The 21440-nt window shown below is 28.4% G+C and overlaps 1 protein-coding gene across 2 annotated transcripts in view; it reads left to right on the top strand.

Moving 5' to 3' along the window:
- Positions 1 to 1212: 1212 nt before the first annotated feature.
- The window catches only part of LOC112687995 (calpain-A), a 36111-nt gene continuing 15883 nt past the window's right edge, over positions 1213 to 21440 (top strand). Inside the window, exons 1-2 of one of the 2 annotated variants that reach the window (XM_025561031.1) lie at positions 1213 to 1534; positions 8780 to 8903. In XM_025561031.1, coding sequence (XP_025416816.1) covers positions 1434 to 1534; positions 8780 to 8903 — 225 coding nt within the window. In that variant the 5' untranslated portion in view covers positions 1213 to 1433. Of the gene's footprint in view, positions 1535 to 8779; positions 8904 to 15717; positions 16078 to 21440 lie in introns of those variants that run through there. The other variant, XM_025561094.1, reaches the window with a different exon arrangement.

Genomic DNA, 21440 nt, shown 5'->3' with positions numbered 1-21440 from the left:
ACATTTTACTGAATTTAATATTTAGTTAATTTTTTTTACTTAATTTAATTGTACATTTTTTTATGAACTAATTCAGTTCTGCAACCTTTTTTATCTGCGAATTCGCAGATGACGTTGCAACAGTGCGGACATTTTTGTCAGTTTCAATCACTTCTATAATACGCGGATTATTCCCCCGACCCCCTCCGTCAAACAAGCCAAACTATTAAATGTTACGATTGAACCTGTCGGACGTCAGTTTCCTTGAATCGGTGACCGTCGTTGAAATTATACTAAAATAGTGTTTCCATCGAAATTACTATTTATAGGTTTTATATTTTGTGGCCTTATATTTATAATAATAAATATAGGGAAACGCTATAACATATTTTCAATAAAAATAAAAATATTTCTATACATTTTTAAATAGTAATTATTTACAAGTAGCTGTTGTTTTTTTTCAGGGGAGACGCAGTCTCAAAGTCTCCCCTGACGAGCCACCCCTGGTAACCGCCTACGAGTGTGTGTACCGGGGTCGAAGTCCGAGGGCGTGCACGCAGCGTCGGTTACCCGTCTGTCGGTCGGTCATTCAGTCAGGGGCGAATTTTAGTGGGGGACGAAAGGTTGATCGCCCCTCTGAATCCGTATTAAGGAATTGATTATATTTGAGATACACATTTCAAATGTTATTTAATGTGGATCATTTTATAACGAAATCAAATTACGCGTGGCTGTGAATATTGAAATGGGATTTTTGTCGGGTTCATACTTAGTGAAAAATCAAATAAAACACAAGCGTAACTTTCAAAACACAGACAGGTGTTAAAAAAGAACTACACAAAATTCAATGGATCTAAATGGAACTAAATGGATCCGGCATTAGATTAAAAAAAAAAAAAAAAAAACCACAAATATTAAGGATTCGCCAGATTTAAATATTACAAACAATTTTACTTGTAAATTTTGAGCCAGAATTAAAGAAAAAATTTAGTTGGCCTCCCCCTCCCCAAGAAGTAAGTTTAAATACGCCCCTGCATTCAGTACGAAATAAATGAAACGCGCACCATCAAACCGACTAAATAGCTGAAACGGCGGCGGCGGCGGCGGTGGCGGTGGTGGTCGACGTCGTCGTAGTCCAGTAGCGCGCGTTCGTGCGTGGTTGGTGTGCAGCTATTTCGGGAAGTTCACGATCCATGCGATCCTTTTTACTAGAGATATATTTCAGTTCGTCGAGCACGTACCGTCCAATACGTTGCGCGAGGCCCTTGTCCCCGCGAAACGTGCGCGATACATACGCACGAGGTGAAATATTTTTCGGTTTTATATTACCTGTTGTATTTAATTTTTGTTTTCGATCTTTTCGTCACCACCAGACAGGTTACGTTCATGTTATTGTAAAATATTATATATATATACACGTATCTGCGCACTGATTACTGTACTACTCCACTACGATGTCGACGAGCTACCCCGCCGTACACGTACCCATCGTGAAAACCAGGAGAGCAGATAACGCGGGGTTCTTCTTCGACAGCCGTCCGTCTTCCATCTACGGGTGAGTGGGCGTATCGGGGCACAGCAAAAACATAAAAAATCAGTAAAAACGTTTCCTAAATGTAATACGGACTGTGACGATTCGCGTCGGACGAGTTTTTCGACAAAACATTTTTTTTTTTTTTTTCGAAATACTAAACATACGCACTTCGGATGAACACTAAGCCGCCAGGATCCAGCCTGCTATGACGGGAGGAATGGAACAATGAAATACTATCAATTACCTACCAGCAGTGGCGTAAATAGGAGGGGCCTATTGGGCTATAGCCCCCCTCCAAAAATGTTTTGAAAAACTTAAAAATTATTTTAAACGTATATTATATTTTAATGGCGCTTTGTGTTTATTTTGAATTCGCGTCAAACGTAAAATCGTTTTGTGACATTCTGTAAATGAAATGTAGATTAGTACCTACTGTGTTTTGTTAGTAATTCTTGGATAGCAGTGGTAATTTAACTCTGTGCATAGTAGCCCTCCCGAAAATATTTTCTGTATACGCCACTGCCTATCAGTATATATTTTTAGGAAAATACGAGTATACACGTGTTATATATGATGCGATTTATGTCTCGTATACCGTCAATCAAGTATATCGTGTAATTACTTTTGTTAAGCTTTCTATTTTTACTTAGCTTGAGACTGTACGACGAATACAATTATTATGGAAACTATAAAATAAAGTTTAATAAGGTAAAATTCCTATTTAATTATTTTACATTTAATCATTCGGCCTTTGGTCTGTTTGTTGAAAGACTTTAGTTTGTTTAACCTTTTTTTGGAATATTAAGATCTTAAAAATTATACACGTCCTCAGCTTTATGTTATCAATATACCGTGTAGTAATATTTAACGATGTGAAATCGTCAATGGATAATTTGTATTCATACATTCTGGGATATTATTGAAATATTGTTATTAATTGTTAGTTTTCACAAAAACATAAACGTGTACATGAAAAAAAAAAAAAAAGCTGTTCAAATTATAATACAGAATTTGGAAAGTATGACCGACCAGCAATTAAAATATAAATTTTACATTTTTTGTATAATATAATTGCCTTTTTTTAACAAATAAAGTGTTTTAATTGTAACATAATATTTTAAACGTAACAACAAAGAATAATAATATGTATACATAAATAATTTTTTTACTTAGTACAGTTAAATTGCAAAATTAAAACTATTAGAAAGTGAAGATCAGTAATTACTATCACCAACGGTCAACAACAGGTTTACGGATTACGTTAGAGGTTTACGATATCTGGTAGAAGCGTAATGTATGGTGTTTATAATATTTGGTAAAACACATATCTATAACTGATATATATATTAATTAAAAAAAAAAAAAAATCGAAGAGTAAAATCTTTAAAAAGTATACTATTTGTAAATAAATAGCAAATTGTATTAAAATTATTTATTTATCTGAAAACTATTGAAATATTTGAAAACGAAGTATAGAAAAAACATATTTTAAATTATATTTAAACGTAAATTATTAAATTTAACAATAAATTACAGGTAAATAGTGCATAATAATGTAAAGTAATAAAACCAATTACATATTTTGCGTTATTTTTGTAAGTTTAGAGAGGATAAAAGAAATTAAGTTTATACTCAAAATTTTATTAACAAATCTTATTTATTATGTAAATGTATACTTTTATTGAAGCATAACATTTTTATTTTAAAAACTAATGCATTTAATATACAAGACTTTAATTAAATGAACCTTATTTCATTTTACATATTTTTACATACTTTTTTCATTTTTATAAATAACTGGGTATTTATATAGAGATTTGAGATAGTTTTTTTTTTCGGAAATTAAATAAATTTAAAGACCGATAATTTAGATAATTTATTGAAATAAGTGAATTCTGTATTAACGTATAATAATTTTTTATTTCAACTACCTATTACATAACTTCAAAACTTAAATATTATATTCAAAACCCGTTAAAAATCTATAAAAAGAAAAAAATAACCTAGTAAAGTTGTAAAGGTGAAACTAAAAATGTATTTGAACAAATTCAGCCAAAAGTAATAAAATAAATTAGAAACATTCATACATGCCTTTCTATTAATATATTATTTTCTCAAAACTTATTTTCAAACATTGTCGATGTTAAAATTTCTTTTTTTGTAATTGTTAAATTTGAACACTTATTTGGCCTATAGTTTAAATAAATGTATTAAATGATCAAATTAGTGTTCATGTATTTTTTAAAACTTAAATACATTGTTTGTCATTACAACTTTAGTGTAACATTAATAATTTTTAAACAATTTGTATAAAACAGTAATATTTTCATTTTTTATTCAATAGTACATGTTTTTATTCGATTATAATAATTAATAATATAATATTAATAATAGATAATTATAACAATAATATATATGTATATAGTCAAACTTGGTTAACTCGAAGTTGAAAGGACCGGAAAAAATTTCGAGTTATTCAAATCAAAAATTTTTAAAACAGTACAAAATATATTTATTCCTATGTAGTTATTTATTATAAATAATGTAATGTAATAAAAAATATTTACTATGTTTTTATATATGAATTATGAATACATATGTATTTTAAAAACGTATGTATGTATAAACAAAAATAAGGTTAAACAATTTGTCTATTTTGATTACCACCACTGCACCATTCACCTTTAAAAGCTAAGGTTTTTTCTGGAGTACACCTGTAAAATAAGCCTGTTCCGTCTGCATTGAAAATGTCTTTAGGGTTCTTGCTTTTTGTAATTTTTTTTCAATCCATTTTCAACTTCCCGCATAGCTGCCGCTTTTCCTCGTAAGTTAGAATTTTTAGTACGCGTTTTGATGACGATATTACTTACGATAACATTTAAAATGAACACTGAAGTCATGCATTGTCATGTAGTCAACCAGTTATAGAAGTCAATCAGTGATTCTCATCTTTTTCTCGTTCATTTAAACTTTAGCCACTAGAATAAAATACTGCGTCATTCTAACATCAAAATAATAAATAATCTTAACTGTATATTTTAGTATAATCCTTGAAATAATAAAAAAAAAAAATAAAAAAAATACAGTACACAGAAAAATAATAAGTACACCTACAATTTATTTGAGATAAAATTTTAATAAGATAATCGATTGCTACGATTTCGCAAATCAAAATACTGCACATATTTATCGGATCTAAATAATATAAAAATACAAACTTAAAGATATGTCATTTACATGACAACTGTGGCAATAATATGATTTTATTAAAATTAACTATTTTTTTATTTTTTCCTTTTCCCTTGGAGATTTTGTGTCACCCCTATACTGCGTCCATGTCACCCTAGTTGAGAACCACTGAGTTAGATAAACCACTTATCGGTAATAATAACACTAATGAGTAATGACCTTATTTTCGATATTAAAATATATATATAAAGGTTCATTGAGGGAAATATAACAATTTTATAATATTAACAAAACTTAAAACTTCGAGTTATCAACAAAAATATTCGAGTTAAATAAAATTTTATCATTGTTTAAATAGGAAATTCTAGAGACCGGAGAAAAAGTTCGAGGTATCGACGATTTCGAAGTAAAGAAGTTCGAGATAACCAAGTTCGACTGTATATATATAATAATTATAATTAATAATTATTATTATAATTATCAATGTCATCATTATCGAAAAATGTTTATAACATATTTGATAGAATTGACAAAAAATAAAATGTGTTAGGATTAAAATTTTAAAATTTATTTTAGAAACTAGTCATTAGAAATTGATTCATTAGGTATTCTTTACATTTTATTTCAATGAAGTACCTAGTTATATAATATAATAATTAATAGTGCATAAAGTATTTGTATATTATGAATGCTTTTTTTCCTCGTAAAATGTATTAAAATTTAATGGGCTGTAAAAAAATATACTTTCCTTGGTTAATGCCTATACATCAATGTGTATAACTCACTTCACAAATGAGTATTAATGGAACTGATGGAAAGTATTTTTATAGCTACAAGAAACATGTTCCAAACCTCTATTCGTAAAATAGATAGAATGTTTTTTTTTGCAATCTTTTAAAACTTTAAAAAAAAATGAGTTGGTTATAACTATATATAGGTACTTAACAAAACATATCACATACTTCATTTTAATTCTAGTCCAGAAGGAAAAAATTTGGTAAAAAGTAAAAAACAAACATATTGTCAAACAATGTCTTCTTGGCTCAGAAATGTTAATATTTTTTGTTATTCAAACATAACATAACGTCGCTTACATAATATATTTCGATGACCTATTTTAAAAATATGATAATCTGCGACGATAGAACTTTAGTTTTTTTTTTCATTTATATAAAATAGCCTCAGATGATGTTTTTATTAATCATAATGTTAATTAAAAATAAAACGATATTGATCTTCATTAGATAATATTGTTGTAACAAAATAACAAATACGATTTGGTTCAATTTGTTCTATAAAGACGTTTGGCAAACGGTCTACCAAGAAGTATTTTTAATTTTCAACAAATTCAGCGTACAAATAAAACCAATATCGTTTTTTTTTTTTTTATTATACTCTATAAGTGTCATTTTTTTCTTTTGGTCAGTATTCATACAATTGCATTTGAAATACATTATTACATGAACGAAAAACGAGATGATCACCACATGACGTACGCACAGTATGCTTTTAAAATCCCATAAAACTCTCAGGGGCTCGGCTTCATTGTTTCTAAATATTTTTTTAAATATTTTTGTTTAATGTTTACCATTAAAGTGGCAGCAAAATTTTAAAATTAAATAACAATGACATTTTTGATAAAATATTATGTTTTTTGTACAAATGAACATCAAGGATTCAGGGATTAAAATCTACATTATTTAACTTCAATGAACGTTCCTATTTTAATATGTCTATAACCCTTACGACGAGGTTGATTCGTTATGCAAAATTTAATTTTAGTTTTGACGATGTAAAAAGTTTGAGTTATTTATTCTAATATAAAAATAGTGTGCTAGATTTAAATAGAAACAATAGAGCTATCCAAAATCAATCACTGTGTAATAAATAAAAAAAAAAAACTAAAAAAAACAGTTGTCTTTAAAAATTATAAGCTTAAAATCATTGAGGCAGGGCCTGGCGGCTTTAGTTTAACTGACATGTGTCAAGCTATCTTGTCATGGTATGTTTTGAATTCTATTTATAGAATATAAGTATACATCTGGGTTATTTAATGTGTTAATCTTCAAATCTACGATGTACTACTTCAATTCAAATTTGTATACTATAAATAAACATTAACAATTTTAATTATGTTATTAAGTATTGTAGTTACAAAGTTAAATCCTATTTATATTTCATGGATATCTTTGAGTGAAATGTGTGCTTTTATTTCAAGCTTTTAACCAATTTAGTAACTTTTAGCCGTTGAGAAATTAAACATTCAAAAGGTCGTAGGCGGTCAAACGCAATAAATATGTATAACATAATAATTTCATTCATTAAACTAATGCAGTTTGTCTAGGTTATTGATCGGTAGTTATGCAATCGCGATAACTGTTTCCCAATTAGCTTTAAAACGTATCAAGCATTATTTTGATTATGCAATCGAGTCGTGTTAACTCGAAGTTGAAGGGGGATAAATATTCACTTCGAGATATGTATTATTCGAGATATCTAACTAATTTATAGGGGAAGAATTATCTAGAGGAATAAAACACAATTCGAGTTTTCAAGTTTTTCGAGTTATCGAGGTTCGAGTTATTACGACTCGACTGTATTATATATTATAATGATAAACTCCAAATAGCAATGTATTTCAAAAGTTATTTTCTAATTGCTTGTATTTAGAAATATTACTGTTGATATTATGACAATATTTTTAAGTATTATAATATTATTTTTAAGTAATTATTTTTATTAAATATTTTTAAAGTATTTTTAAGTATTTTATAAATGTACAAATATATTTTATATTTTAATTTTATTCCTATAGAAAAAAACAAAATTAAAAAAATTGTTATGAAATTAAATTTTTTGTAATATGAATAAAAATTATTTAATAATATTTAATATTATTTTTTATTTAATGTTTAACAATTTATTAATGTAAGTTTAATAACAATGGTTTGTTAAATTATTTTCAGTTATAAATTTTGAGATAAATTAAGCCTCGTGTCATAATAGCAAAAAATAGGAACTTTTGTTTTAGATATTATGTCATGGCCATAAAATAATAAAATATAGATACATAATAACGATATTTATCAGTTATCTCCAATTTCATAAATTACAATGAATTGTTATATTAGATTATTTCACAATTCTATGGTAGGTATTGTGGAATTATGCACTTGAAAATAATATTTTACGATTGTTTGAAAACTATCTACTGTGATGACATCATTATTTTATTATTTTCCTCCATATTGGTGAGATATCGTAACTTAAAAATAAGTATAACCATTATCTGGCATTTTAGTTAACGTATAATTGAATGGTTTCGCCTATGTCAGATTTCTCGACTTTTCAGGGACACCGAAAAACGAAGTTGAACCTAATACTATTAACTACAATGTTTTTTGATGTGGCATGGACCCTTCTTCCAGTCATGATTAAAAAAAATGATTCCCTGTATTATAAACTAACCGTCTCTATATGACATGGGCTTTTTTGCAACTGAAAATGATGTAATTTTTGTATATAAATGCAATTCTCCTAGCCTCTAGTAGCTTATTTTTGTATTAAAAACCATAGGAACATATTCTACACATAAAAGGTATATGAAATTTTTACATAAAATACGAGTTTTGACAAAAACTGACATAGGCCCTTATTAGGTGGAACCATTCAATTATGATATCGGCATGTAAAATAAATAATAATTGAAAATTGTTGTAATATTAACTAAGGTTCTTGTTAAATTAATTAGAAATGTAATACAAATTGACAACAAATTCTAATGACGAAGGTTAGGTAACTAGTAACCTAGATTGTCTAAAATTGTCAAAAGAAGTGACCCTAAGTAAATTTTAATTATAAAAGAAAAATATTTTCGTTCTCTGACTTACGTTATTACTTGTTTTATTCTTTTACATAATATAAGTATATATAGTATAAAAATAAAATAGTTGTTTTTAAATTTTCTATTAAAATTTATTAGGAAACATTTTTTTTTTCTAGATTTTACCAATTTTCATACTTTGATATTTAAAAATTAATATAATAAATTATAATAATTTATTAAATTTATTTTAGCTCATCAAATCCTCTTACTGGATTTAAAACCTACGGATTTTATAAACCCATAGACAGATTAATGAGATATGATGGAATCACTACTGGAGTACCTAGGTACCACCCGGGCTTATCCATTTTTAAGGTAAGTGAAGTGTTATACATATTAGTAAATTAACAATTCATGTTTTATTTTAGGATATATAAGTATTTACTGTATGTTAGTAGTATATTATACTTATGAACAATCAAGTTGTACCTGATACAAATTTATTAGTATTAAACACTTTACATTTTTATAGAAATTGTTTAAATAATTTTAAAAATAATATTATAATAGTGAAATTTATATAAATTTGAACTTAAATCAATTTACATCGTGAATATTTTCTAATTTGTTTGTAAATTAATTCAGTGTAATCGGTATGGTTATTAGTCATTTATTTTAGATATCTTATATAACCGAAAACGATTATAAATAAATCTCAGTTTATCTAATAATTCTTTATCCCAATTTTGTTACAATACTTATAATCAGGGCTCGGGACTTATAGCGCATAAAATTATTAAAATAAGTGCTTATAAACATCATTATAAGCACTAAAATAAGCATTAAAAAAAATTTAAAATTAAGCAAAAATATTTATTAAAAAAAAAAAAACTATATAATTTTAAATAAAAAATCAAACAAAATAAAAATAAATCTGTACTTTCATAACTTTAAGGATTTTATGGATTTTCTGAGGGATTTTTCTGAAAAATAAAATATTAACTGTTCTCTCTGTTCTTGATAATTCTGACGTCCTATTTTCAGCGTTGGAATATCTTTGTTAACCCTATAATAATGCTTTGGACGGCGACAAACTACGTAACAACGTAGATAAGATAAGAATTATTTTTAATTTTAATTCTATCGAAAATGACTTTTCAGGAAAAAACTAACTCCTTAGCTTTAACTTAACTCCCGAGCCCTCCTTATAATGAAGGAATGTTTAGGTGATTTTATTTTGTAAAATTATTTTTTTAAATATAATACAATTTTTTACTAGTCCATACTACTTGTTTAATAAAATAATAAGGAGTCTAAAATCTTTAGTAGATGTAGTAAAATATATTAATGTGAATCATATTTTTGAATATTTTTTAAACAAAAATGTTTCCTTTTGAATTTTGATCTTCCTTCGAGTAGTGTTATATTTTTCGGTCATGCATGCAGACGTTGACTGTTATATTTTTATATTTTACTCTAAAATATGTCTATAAATAAAAATAGGACTGATGACAAATGTTTTATTTATTAATTCATTTGAAAAATGTTATTTATAATGATGATTGTCTATACTCTATTACAAGTTTTTTACATTTATTTGATTTGTTAAATAATATTCTGTAACAATATTTCATATAGTTATATTCGGTGTATTTTTTGTTTTGTTTAGAGTACAAATAATTTTGAATACCTAATAAAATTTTAACAATAAATATTTCAGTATTTGGTATTGAGATAAAAGAAAGTTAAAATTAAAAATTAATATATAATATTTATTATTTATATAAATAAAAGTATCTTAATATGTGATAATATCTAGAATAATATAATATGAATCACTAAATACAGAAAGAGCACACGTCCAAGTTTTAAAATTTTTAGGATACAAAAAACTATACATCTGAAAAAAAATAAACTTCAAATTGTATTTTATGAAATAATACATTATAAAACATGGTATACATGTTTTTACCTTAGGCATGCGCAGGGGATATGCAGGTTATGCATACCCTAAACATAGAGCCTTCTTTCTAAAATTACAAAAAATAAATAAAAATTATGACATATTTGGTCTTATGTATATTATGTGATTTTGTATTGCATTATGATTTTTATTATATTTTTATATTCGGTCTCGGACAGTTTAATTTATTTTTGAAACACAAATCATATGCTATAATAACGATTTAATGTGTTAATGAAATTAAGAAGTACAAAATTTTAAGGGAGATTAGATAGCTATCAACTACAGAACAAGAAATGGCTATAAATTAAAATCCCGAAAACAACTATTGGTGATATTAAGAATTCAACTGTACGCAGAATCGTTTTATGATTAATTTTGATTATTTATTAAATTTAATTTGTTTTTAATTTAAGTATATAATTACGTTTTTATTTATTTACCCTATTTAAATGTATTACTCAAACCATTTCAAGTGTTAAATATTTATTTTTTTTTCGTAATTTATTTTAAATTTTAATTATGAAGACAGTTATAACGATTAAGAAATGACTATTGAGTCACTTTTTTCGGAAAAAAAAATTAAAAACATTTAAATTAAATAGTTATTAAGACCTGCATTTCGAATGCTTAAATTAACTTTCAGTTTTAGGGGGGGGAGAAGCAAGTGGCAGCCTTTTGCATACCCTGAAAAAGAGGTCTGCGCACGCCTATGGTTTTTACGATAATTTAAAGAAATTTTATTATACTTTAAAGGATTTTAAGGTCTTTCACTTGTGCCGTTTTTTGCATAAAATTACCATACATTTTCAGAAAATAACGTTTTCTTATAAATAAATAGAAATATATAGATAACATGTATAGGACTAGTACCTTTTTCAGAAATTAACGAAATTTAAAATTATTTTTAACGGTTAATAAATTTTACGCCTGTTCTGCTTAATACTATGTATTTATTAATATTCAGTTCGATTATGTAATAAAGTGATTTTCGTAAAATACTGGACATGTGCCCTTTTTGCATTTAGCAATACATATATAATATGCATATTATATGAGTAGTTAATTTTTATAGACGGAAATATAATTTGTCATAAATTAATATTTGAATGAAATAAAGACATTTTTTTTATTTACATATATAAGTCTCATAATTGATTTTATAATTTTCATTTAACTACCCGAAAAGATACATACAGACTCTTTTTCAAACTCTAAGGATACTTCATTCTATATATTTTTGTTTAACGTAAGTCATTTCGTATACTATTCAGAAAAATATTGAAGATCTATAATTTAATAATATATGTTGGTACAATATGTATGTATAAAATTTGTAAAATTAAAATATTTTCATTGTGTTATATTGCTATTCAAATTGTTGATAATATACATCGTATAAGTTAAAGGTACGGTTTTAATACATAAGATTTTATGTATTAGAAGTTTGGATGTATGTTAAAATAATCTAAAATTGCATTTTAAATTATTACCTACTGTTGAAAATATATGATACAATATTATGATCTTTTAAGAAACTAACTAACGAATTCTCATACTAACATAAAACTAGACAACTATAGTCTAGTATTAATATCTTTGGCTACGTGAATTGATTTACTAATTTTTTGTTCGATTTATAAAAATGTATACATTATAACGCAAACGTATTAGATTGCTAAGCTAAGTAGTTTTAAAATTTTAAAGAATATTAGAATTACACATCATTCCAGCTTTTTATAAATTCTAAATTTAGAGTATGAATGATGACGATAATGTAATGTAGCCGTCAGTATGATGAATTCCAAGAACCATACACCGTAAATCATCTTGATTACATAGGTAGGTACTTATTGTGTAGTATGTCTATACTTTAGCTTATAAAAATATACAGCGTTTATTATTGTGTAGATTCAAACGAAATAAAACGTATAATCATCTCGTGATTGTATTATTTTTATTTTATATTCATACTTTATTATTACAATTTACACACGTATAATATAATTCCAAATAAAAAATACACTTATGGTATGTAAGGAAATCATTCAAATTGCATTGGGCAAAAGTTAAAATGTTATTCATCGTGTTAGGTACCTTATATTTTTATAGTTTATAATATACCCATCAATAATTATTCAATAAATCTTTACGTATCCATATCTTTGCTACAGTTTACGGTTCTATCTTCAATATTAAAATATTAGATCATATTAGTGTTTTCAAAAATAAATCATGGGAGATTACATGATAAAACTGATGTGTCGACTGTGTAGACAACCATTTGAATATAATAATGATGGTATTGGTAGAAGAAAGAAAACTAATGTTTTGCATACATTACATTCCTAGGTATTATTGTAGAACAACGTAAATATGGTGTAATTATGACTCATGGCTGATGGTCATTAGTTGACGAAATAAATATATAATCAAAATATTCCCTAAAATGAAAAAATAAATAAATGCCTATGTTAAACAGACCTATTGGTTTTCATCAAAGACTCATTTTCTTTTTTATGTTTGCCATAAATAACTTAATAACGACCGTATAATGAGTCATTAAATTATTAATGCACGTTAAAATGTTATATTATGGACATATTATACATATATATATTTATTTATACATAAATAACTATTGTAAAATCTATCACCCTTATTACAGTTGTAAGTACTTGATTTTAATTTCCATCGTAAATAATGAGTATACAATTATTTTTGGAATTATTCATGATCAATTTTAACTGAATATTTATCGACAGGATCTTTTACCCGTTTTGTTGTCTTACTGGACTATAAGCGCAAATAATCCACGTTATAGTGTTTTGGAACGCATTTTGTTTAGGTATTTGATTATCATATTTGACAGTGGGCGATACTAAAATACTTTTCGTACAGTCGATGGCCGATTTCTCATTAGGTAAACAACTGGTAGGTTGCAAATTAGATCGATGCTCGAAGCGGAGAAGCCCGATTGACTAGTAATGGTTGTATATTATTTTTAGTTTTTTAATAACAACTTGACTGCTACGCTAAAACTATGAGACGTGTTATTATCGCCGCATTGGATCTATTAACTCAGTATTAACAGTATGTTTTACTGCCAGGCTTTGTAGAGTATTCAAACCCTACGGTTCAAATTGATTTCTATGTTTCGTAGGATTCTGATAACCGTAGATTTTATAGTTTTATATTGAAAAGTACTTTGTCGAGTTCTCATTGGAATTTCTTTGAAACGGTTTTGAGATCTATGATACATGATAAAAAATCTATTTTAATTTTAATCAGCACGTTTTCCAAATAATTATTATTATTTACTACTAAAATCAAAATACAAGAGTTCATGAATTATGTTAATGGCAATCTCGTCAAATTCGTTGTCAATTCATGGTAGTCAACCTGACTTAACTGTTGTTGGTGAATTTGAAAGGGTGCATGTAAATTCCATCCAAAAATGGTACATTTCGCCCAAGATAAACTACATGTAAAATAAAGTACATGTAAATTCCGTCAAAAAAAAAAAAAAAAGAAATACAGGTAAAGAAACATACATGCAAATTCCGCCCGAAAAAAATTGTTCATCAATAAACATATGCTACATACATACAACTTACAAGTTTACTTTAGAAAATTTAAAGTTGTCTAATACTAAAAGTGTATTTCCACGTCCTGATTCTATAAATTGAGTCATTATATCGTATAACCGTATAAGACTCTAGGACGTCTATAGTTCTGAATACAATTTATAATATTTCTATCTGATATTTCCAATTATTAGATCCAGAATACGTGGCATAGCTGATAAAATATGATATGATTGACGATTGTCGTCTGAGATACGATTGTTCCGTGTTCGTACGAAAATGTCGTGACTTTCAAATACTATAACACGCCGCGTCGCGAACTGTACGGTCACGTCGTATAGTCACGGAACGCTTGGTTAAAAAAAAAAAAAAAAAAAAAACGAAAAACGAACGCTTTTGAAAAAAAGATTTTTTCGACCGCTTAAAATATTTATCATTACAGGCGGAATTTACGTGTACCTTTTTTACTTGGATATTAACCCGGGTGGAATTTACCATAGACCTTGTGTTTACCTAGTCATTTCGGGCGGAATTTACAATACCCCATTTGAAACGTTCGTGCGAAAACGAACTATTTCGATCCGGTATCCGAAAATAAACCGATTTAAATGATGTATGCTTGAGCGCGAAGCCATTACATTATAAATCGATTAGTATCGAACTTCAATGTTAATTACTCAACGGTGACGTGTAATTTAGTGCGTAAATATTGTATTGAAAAACGTATGTAAATCACCGTAGCCATACGAGTACGTGGTACGACACATTGTGTCCGCGCGTGCTTTTCGGCGTCGTGTACCGTGTAACAGTTATACACCGTGAACACCGTGGCCGTCGCTAAAGCGATATTTCCGATACGAATTCCAACGAACAAACATCGCGGCGTTCCTCTCTCCTCGACGTGAACGTCGATTACGCGCGCGCGTGTTCGCATCATGAACGAAAACCACAACAATAATATAAATGATAATATTGTCAAGAGATAAATCGAGTAAAAACGGAAGAAAACAAACATTTAAATAGAAACAAGGGCGTGTTCGAGTTGTGGCAATGTGGGGGGGGGGGGGGTGGCGAAACTAATTTTTCTTCAATACAAAATTAAAAATAATTCACAGTTCCATAGCTACAGCTCATGTTTCCGTTATAACGATAACATATTACAATGATGGACTGGTAATTTATATTCTTAATTGTTTATACATGATATTTTTTAATAAAAAATCAATGCACCGTATTAAAAAAAAAAAAAAATACGAGCCACGAGGGGGGCGAATGTGCCCCCTTTGCTCCCTCCCCCTCAAATACGCCCTCGGAATAGAAACGGTTACGGCCGGAACGGAGAATTCGATCGCGTTCACGTTCCGCCTGGACGACGGTCGGTCGGAGTGTATTTTACGTTTATCACAATCGGTCGAGCAGACCGGGCGCGACTGAAAAATATCGAAACGAACGCGCGACGAAAACCCGAACCGGTTCGACGGAATGCTCTACGGTGTGCCGTTACCCGGCGGCGCCGACGTGTTCGTTCGTTCGTTCCACGGGCGAAAATCGGACGACGCGCGCAACCGGTGGTGGTGGCAGAACGGCGGCGGCGGCGGCGGCGGCGGCGGCCGACTGCAGCTGTAAACACACGGAACACATTCTGGGCACAGTCGAAGCGGACGCCGCGCGATCACCGTTTGTTCGTGCGTAAGTCGCGTATACGGTTGTTTTTTTTTTTTTTTTCCTCTCGTCGTCTCGCCGGTACCGTTTCGGACGTGCTCTGAAAACGTACGTTCTTCTCTCGCTATACCATCCGACCGTCGCCGTTGGCCGAACGGTCCAAGGCCCTTGACAGTAGCCGAGGCCCTCACGGGTCCTGTGCCGGGACGAGATGGAAGGGTTCAAGGACCAGGCGATGAATCTGTTGAACGGCACCGAATTGCTGTCGACCGACACGATCAAGCAAGTCTTCACAGACCTGCAGCACGTCTTACCGTCGTTGAACCATCTGAAAGTGGTGAGTTAGCCCTCGCGCGAGTTGCTGTTCGACGCGCCGCCGGTGGTTTTTTTTGTTAACGCGGTGAACTGAAAAATTACTGCGAGCGATCGCGAACTCGTCGGGGTATGATGGTCCTGCAGGGAGAGTCCTTGGCTTCTAATAAATTAATATTATAATCGGATCAATAATTATATTCGCAGTCGCAGTTTCTGATAACATTCGATAATTGATTTCGAGTTTATGCATCATTATTGTTGGCCACACGATCTATAAACACTTATTTTCGACGGATCTACAAAGTTATTACGCCAGTTCAAGATACGGTCAACCGACGGTAACATATTGTAATTTTATCGATGAATTTCGGGGAGACGCGTACCTTAGATCGAATCTAACCAGGTTTCAGTGTCTCCCGAATATTCTCGTGTGCGCAATGACGTGTTCCTTTGTTGTACCGCGAGCCGAAATATCTATAGCGCATTCGTCAAGGGGACGCCATTTCCACATCCTCCCCGACCACCGTCCCCTCGCTGTATCGTATATTCTCGACTAGAAAATATCTTCAGTTCCGCCGATGAACATCTGTGGACAATATTGTGCGCTATGATTTCGCGAGCACTCTGAATCGAACGAAGTAGAATATTCTAAATAAGTATCCCCACACGAGTATTATACAGAACCGTATTGTTATTTTAAAAACCCATTTTTTCTCGTGTTCGACGCATTAATTGATAACTATAATTTTCAACTTCATATCATACGACCATTCGATTCTAACTTTTTCATTTGAATTCACAACAATATAATGATACTATACAATTCTACCAGTACAAGAATAGCAATTAATTTTTCTCGATTATTATTTTTTGTCTTCGTAATAATACAAGAACTTCGATTGTTTTTTAATAAGCCAACGGAAGATTTCATCGGTATATTATATTATATATAACACCTATTTTGATAGTCAATTGACTATATACCTTTATATTCCACACCGCGCGTACTATGTAAGTAGGTAGTGTAATGGACCTGTTTAAAAAATTTAAGTACCTGATTTTAATAGATATTGCCAAAATAGATATTTCGAATTGAAATTCAAATCTTAGTAATCATAATATGTAAATTTGACAAAATGGTTTTTCCTTCTTTATGTAATATTTAGCTTTTAATTGGTTTTCTTCGTAAATTTGTACGATTTATAATGGTGTTCATAAAATACTTTAATGACAGAAATCATGGAAGTTTATTTAAACATTTTGTGCATTACTTAATATTTTATTATCAAGTTTAACAGATTAAATTAATTACTAGAATATTATCGTAAGAGTTCGCTAATCCATTATTTTTTTTTAATCAACTAATTACTAAAAAATGTGTATAGTATTTTTATACACATAGCTTACACGCTATATACTCGTTTTACAGGGGTCAAGTATAAAAACTGGAATAGATTAATTAAAATACCTTTTGTCATTATTTTTATAAAGATCCAAAAAAAGGCTGTTATATTTTAGTCAAGTTTATGACTCTTCAATGTTTATTGTTTTGAATTAATAGTACGTCATGTTCTGAATCATCAGCGATAAAAAAGTAGGTGCAGCTAAAAAATGTATAAAATTAATTTTTTATTTTATTTTATATTCATTAGTATATGCATCTATAATTTATATTCGTATATACACAATGAAATTCCTAATGAAAACTTACATTTTTTCCTATGTTTATTGTTTTCTTCGTGTTACTCCTTTTACTTATATTCCAAATCTCCTCCCTATATTATTATTAAATTATATTCATACACTTAAAGATTTTTGAATAATTTTAAAATTAATTAATTTTGAATTAGAAATTAAATTTAAATTTTTCAATATTTATTCAAATTTATACTGAATATGTCTAATTTATTTATTATTTATTTTTATTTATTTTTTTTGTGGATTATTTAGAGTTGTTATCTCTTTCTTCTATTAAAAACTAATAATTTAATTCGAACCAATTCTAATTTTTAAATGTAAACTACAACTGCTTGGAAAATATTGAATTGTATTACTATTCAGTTTATTTGTATTTGCATTTGTTTCAAGAGATTGGATTTCAGTATTGGGTTTTATTTCATTGTGCACACGCATTGTATTAGAGTAACATATGTATGAAATATTGGTATATCATATTAGGTGTATAAGGCCAACATTTTTTTTTTTTTGCTTTCGACTTGAGATAAATTATTACGTTTAGTAGGCATTGCAATTATTCTAATATATTTGATTTATGTTATTACGATTAAATCAAAAGTGTCGGTCAAGATTAAACAGTACAACAGTAATATACGCGTGAAATGTAGGCAAATAGCAATAGGCAATGTGTAAGATACTCATTTTTAATACAAGTTACGGTTATCTCGATATGGTGGCTTTGACATTGATATTACGACTGTACTAATAAATAAAAAGTCAAGTTACTAGTCATGCAAAGATATTTAAAGATTAAAATATTGGTTAAAAGTTATTCTAAAAATTTAAATTTTTTTTATCTTTTATTGCTATTTCTGTTGAAATAATGTTGATAAAAAAAATTATCATCATGCACTATAATTCTTGTTTATTTAATCATTTTTAACTTAATTATAGTCCGAGTTACATACGTCATGTCACTTCCTATATATTACGTATTTAAGCAATGATGTAGCTATTATTTTTCTATGATTGATACAATTTTAACTCTTTCAGTCAATGTTTTGTTTTGACGATAAAGTTAATTGTTAAGTTACTAGTTACGAATTAGAAAAAAGTACATTGAAACGAACCCAATATTATTTTTTTAAACAGTTTATCATTAACATTTTGACAATCATTAAGTGTGCATACATGAAAAAACAAAAGAAAGAAAAACAATCGAAACGCTTGCGTGGTTGTGAAACTGGCCTCAATAATTATCAGTGTGAGTGAATTATCCGGCATTATACGACCGTCCAGCTCTCTTCGATAATAGTGTACAGGTCGTATAAAACGATTTGCATACACGGACGTGTTCGTGTATCGAATGTACCTACCATGCGCGCGCATGTTTCGGAACAAACCAGACGTAAATATCAACAAAACCAATGACGTGTCAGCGACCGTTTGCAAAGATTCGAATTTCACTCATGAAGTTTGTGGGTGATGACTGAAAATTTATTAACCAACGCTATACTTTTTTTTTACCACTTCTGTTAATTGATGCGATACGAATTCGTTGTTCAATAACCTCGGTTGAACTCTGGATATTTCAATTAAATAATTAATGGTTTCGAAATAATGTACTGTTTTAGAGACTGTAAAATCGATAGGAATTACAAATAAAAAGGGAGTCGATACATTACGATTGCACATGATTATTTTTCTGTTTTTACGACACGATAATTGCGTTTTATTCATCGGTAAGTCAAAGAGGTGTTTATTTATTTTTTTTTGATTTTTACTGTAAAAAAAATAGTGCTTCATTGTCAGATTTACTTAAAATGTAACCAGAAGCTGTACTTATCTCGGTTGAAAAACTAGAACGCTTGAAAATTTCTCAGAAAAAAAAAAATAAAAATTACGTTAGTTGACGTGAGGAAAAGAAAAAGTGTAAATAACTAATTGATACAACAACTTTTTTTTTTTTAAAAACCGATTAATTTATATTTATTTTATTTTATTTTTCATAAGAATGTTGGACTACATTGAAAAGAATCGTATTGAGACTCAGATAAATATTATAAGACTAATGCTACAAATAGGTTTTGAACATGTAATTATTGTAAACCAATATTTTTTTAATTTTGAAAAGAATAACATGCTTTATGTTTGAACTGTTTAGCGTTCATAAATATTTACACATAAACGGATGCATCTCGCAGTGTGTGCATTATTAACTATCCATATTTATAGAATATAAGAGTACACGATATGTAAAATGATATAGCTCGTTTTAAAAATTTTCCTACTACGGAAAATAATAAATTTAGAATCAAAACTCAGTCTCAAAATCAATAGAGTACAGTTTGAAATTATGGGCACGGGATATCGTTTTTTTTCAGCTCAATCATAATATACGGTTTTATTTGAAATTTAATTGTTAAAAAAAATTAGAGTTCAATATAATTTTACCGATTATCATATTATTATCTTGAACAGTGTTTTATTTGAAGAGTAATAATTAAATCGATTTAAAATTAACACTCCGAAATGTTTATCAGTAGGCCTCGGATTTAAATGCCCTATTAACGAATTCATTTATGACCTAAAAGGTCTTTTTAAACTTTAAAAATAATTTTATAATGCCCTTTTAAAAAATTAGGGGGGGGGGGGTTAAAATTTTACATTAAACCATTTTATTTTTGTATTAATGATTTTAAAAATGTAGACAAAAAATGTTTGTTTAACATGTGAAATTATAAAAATGTATATAAAATTACAAGTAAAATATAAAAAAAAATTGTAAAAAATTAAATTTGACAAATCGTATCTACAAAATGTATAAACTGTTAATGCTAATTAATTAATTAATGCTAATAGTAATCTGCTTAAAATGCAAAAAATGGCTCAAAAAAAATGTGTAGTTACAACATAAAGTACTTGAAATACATCTGTAGTTTGAAAAGTATCGTGTAAGACATTCCGAAAAAAAAGATGCAGATGCATTGAAATCCGAGTCCTATTTCCAGGTACTTGACGATTTTATTTATTTTAAAAATTATTCATAATACTACACATTTTTAACGTGATTTTTATAATATAAGCATTTTATAGTTGAATATAATAAATAAAATTATTTATAGAAACCATGATAAATTTTTTTAAATTTATCTTTTGTGAATTATTATACAAGAAAATGATAAAATGATTTATTCTTTGCACTTCTTCTCACAGGAAAAAATGTTTTAATTTAAAATTGTGTTTTTTACTTCTAAGTTATTTATATTATAGTAAATTTATATTTAATATTACTTTAGTAAAATATATTTTTGATTTTTTTTAACGCAACTTAATATATACTATTTTTAAAACTATAAATTTATTATAATAATTTAATGTTTAAATCCCTATTATATAACATTGTTCGGTATATATTTAAATGCATTCGTAAGCTCTTAGAAATATTGAACAAAATATGTTTGTAGATTATTCAGTTTTGTTCAGAACCCCGGTTAAGTCAGAGTCTGCAAGCTATAGGATCTATATATTAGATCATACAAATGATTCATGACCCTGGATATTAATATTACATATATTAAAACATGTGCGCGTATATTTTAAAATATGCCGTCAATAGAAAAAAAAAAAATAGGACGAAATTCATTGCATGTTGGGTTGGTCACTATTCAGGATGGTTCTCTGTAGGAGCGGATGTGCGTATCATTT

This window comes from Sipha flava, unplaced genomic scaffold (genome assembly GCF_003268045.1).
Source record: "Sipha flava isolate LNK unplaced genomic scaffold, YSA_version1 0_pilon_pilon, whole genome shotgun sequence".
Taxonomy (NCBI): domain Eukaryota; kingdom Metazoa; phylum Arthropoda; class Insecta; order Hemiptera; family Aphididae; genus Sipha; species Sipha flava.
This window is presented reverse-complemented; position numbering and strand designations above follow the sequence as displayed.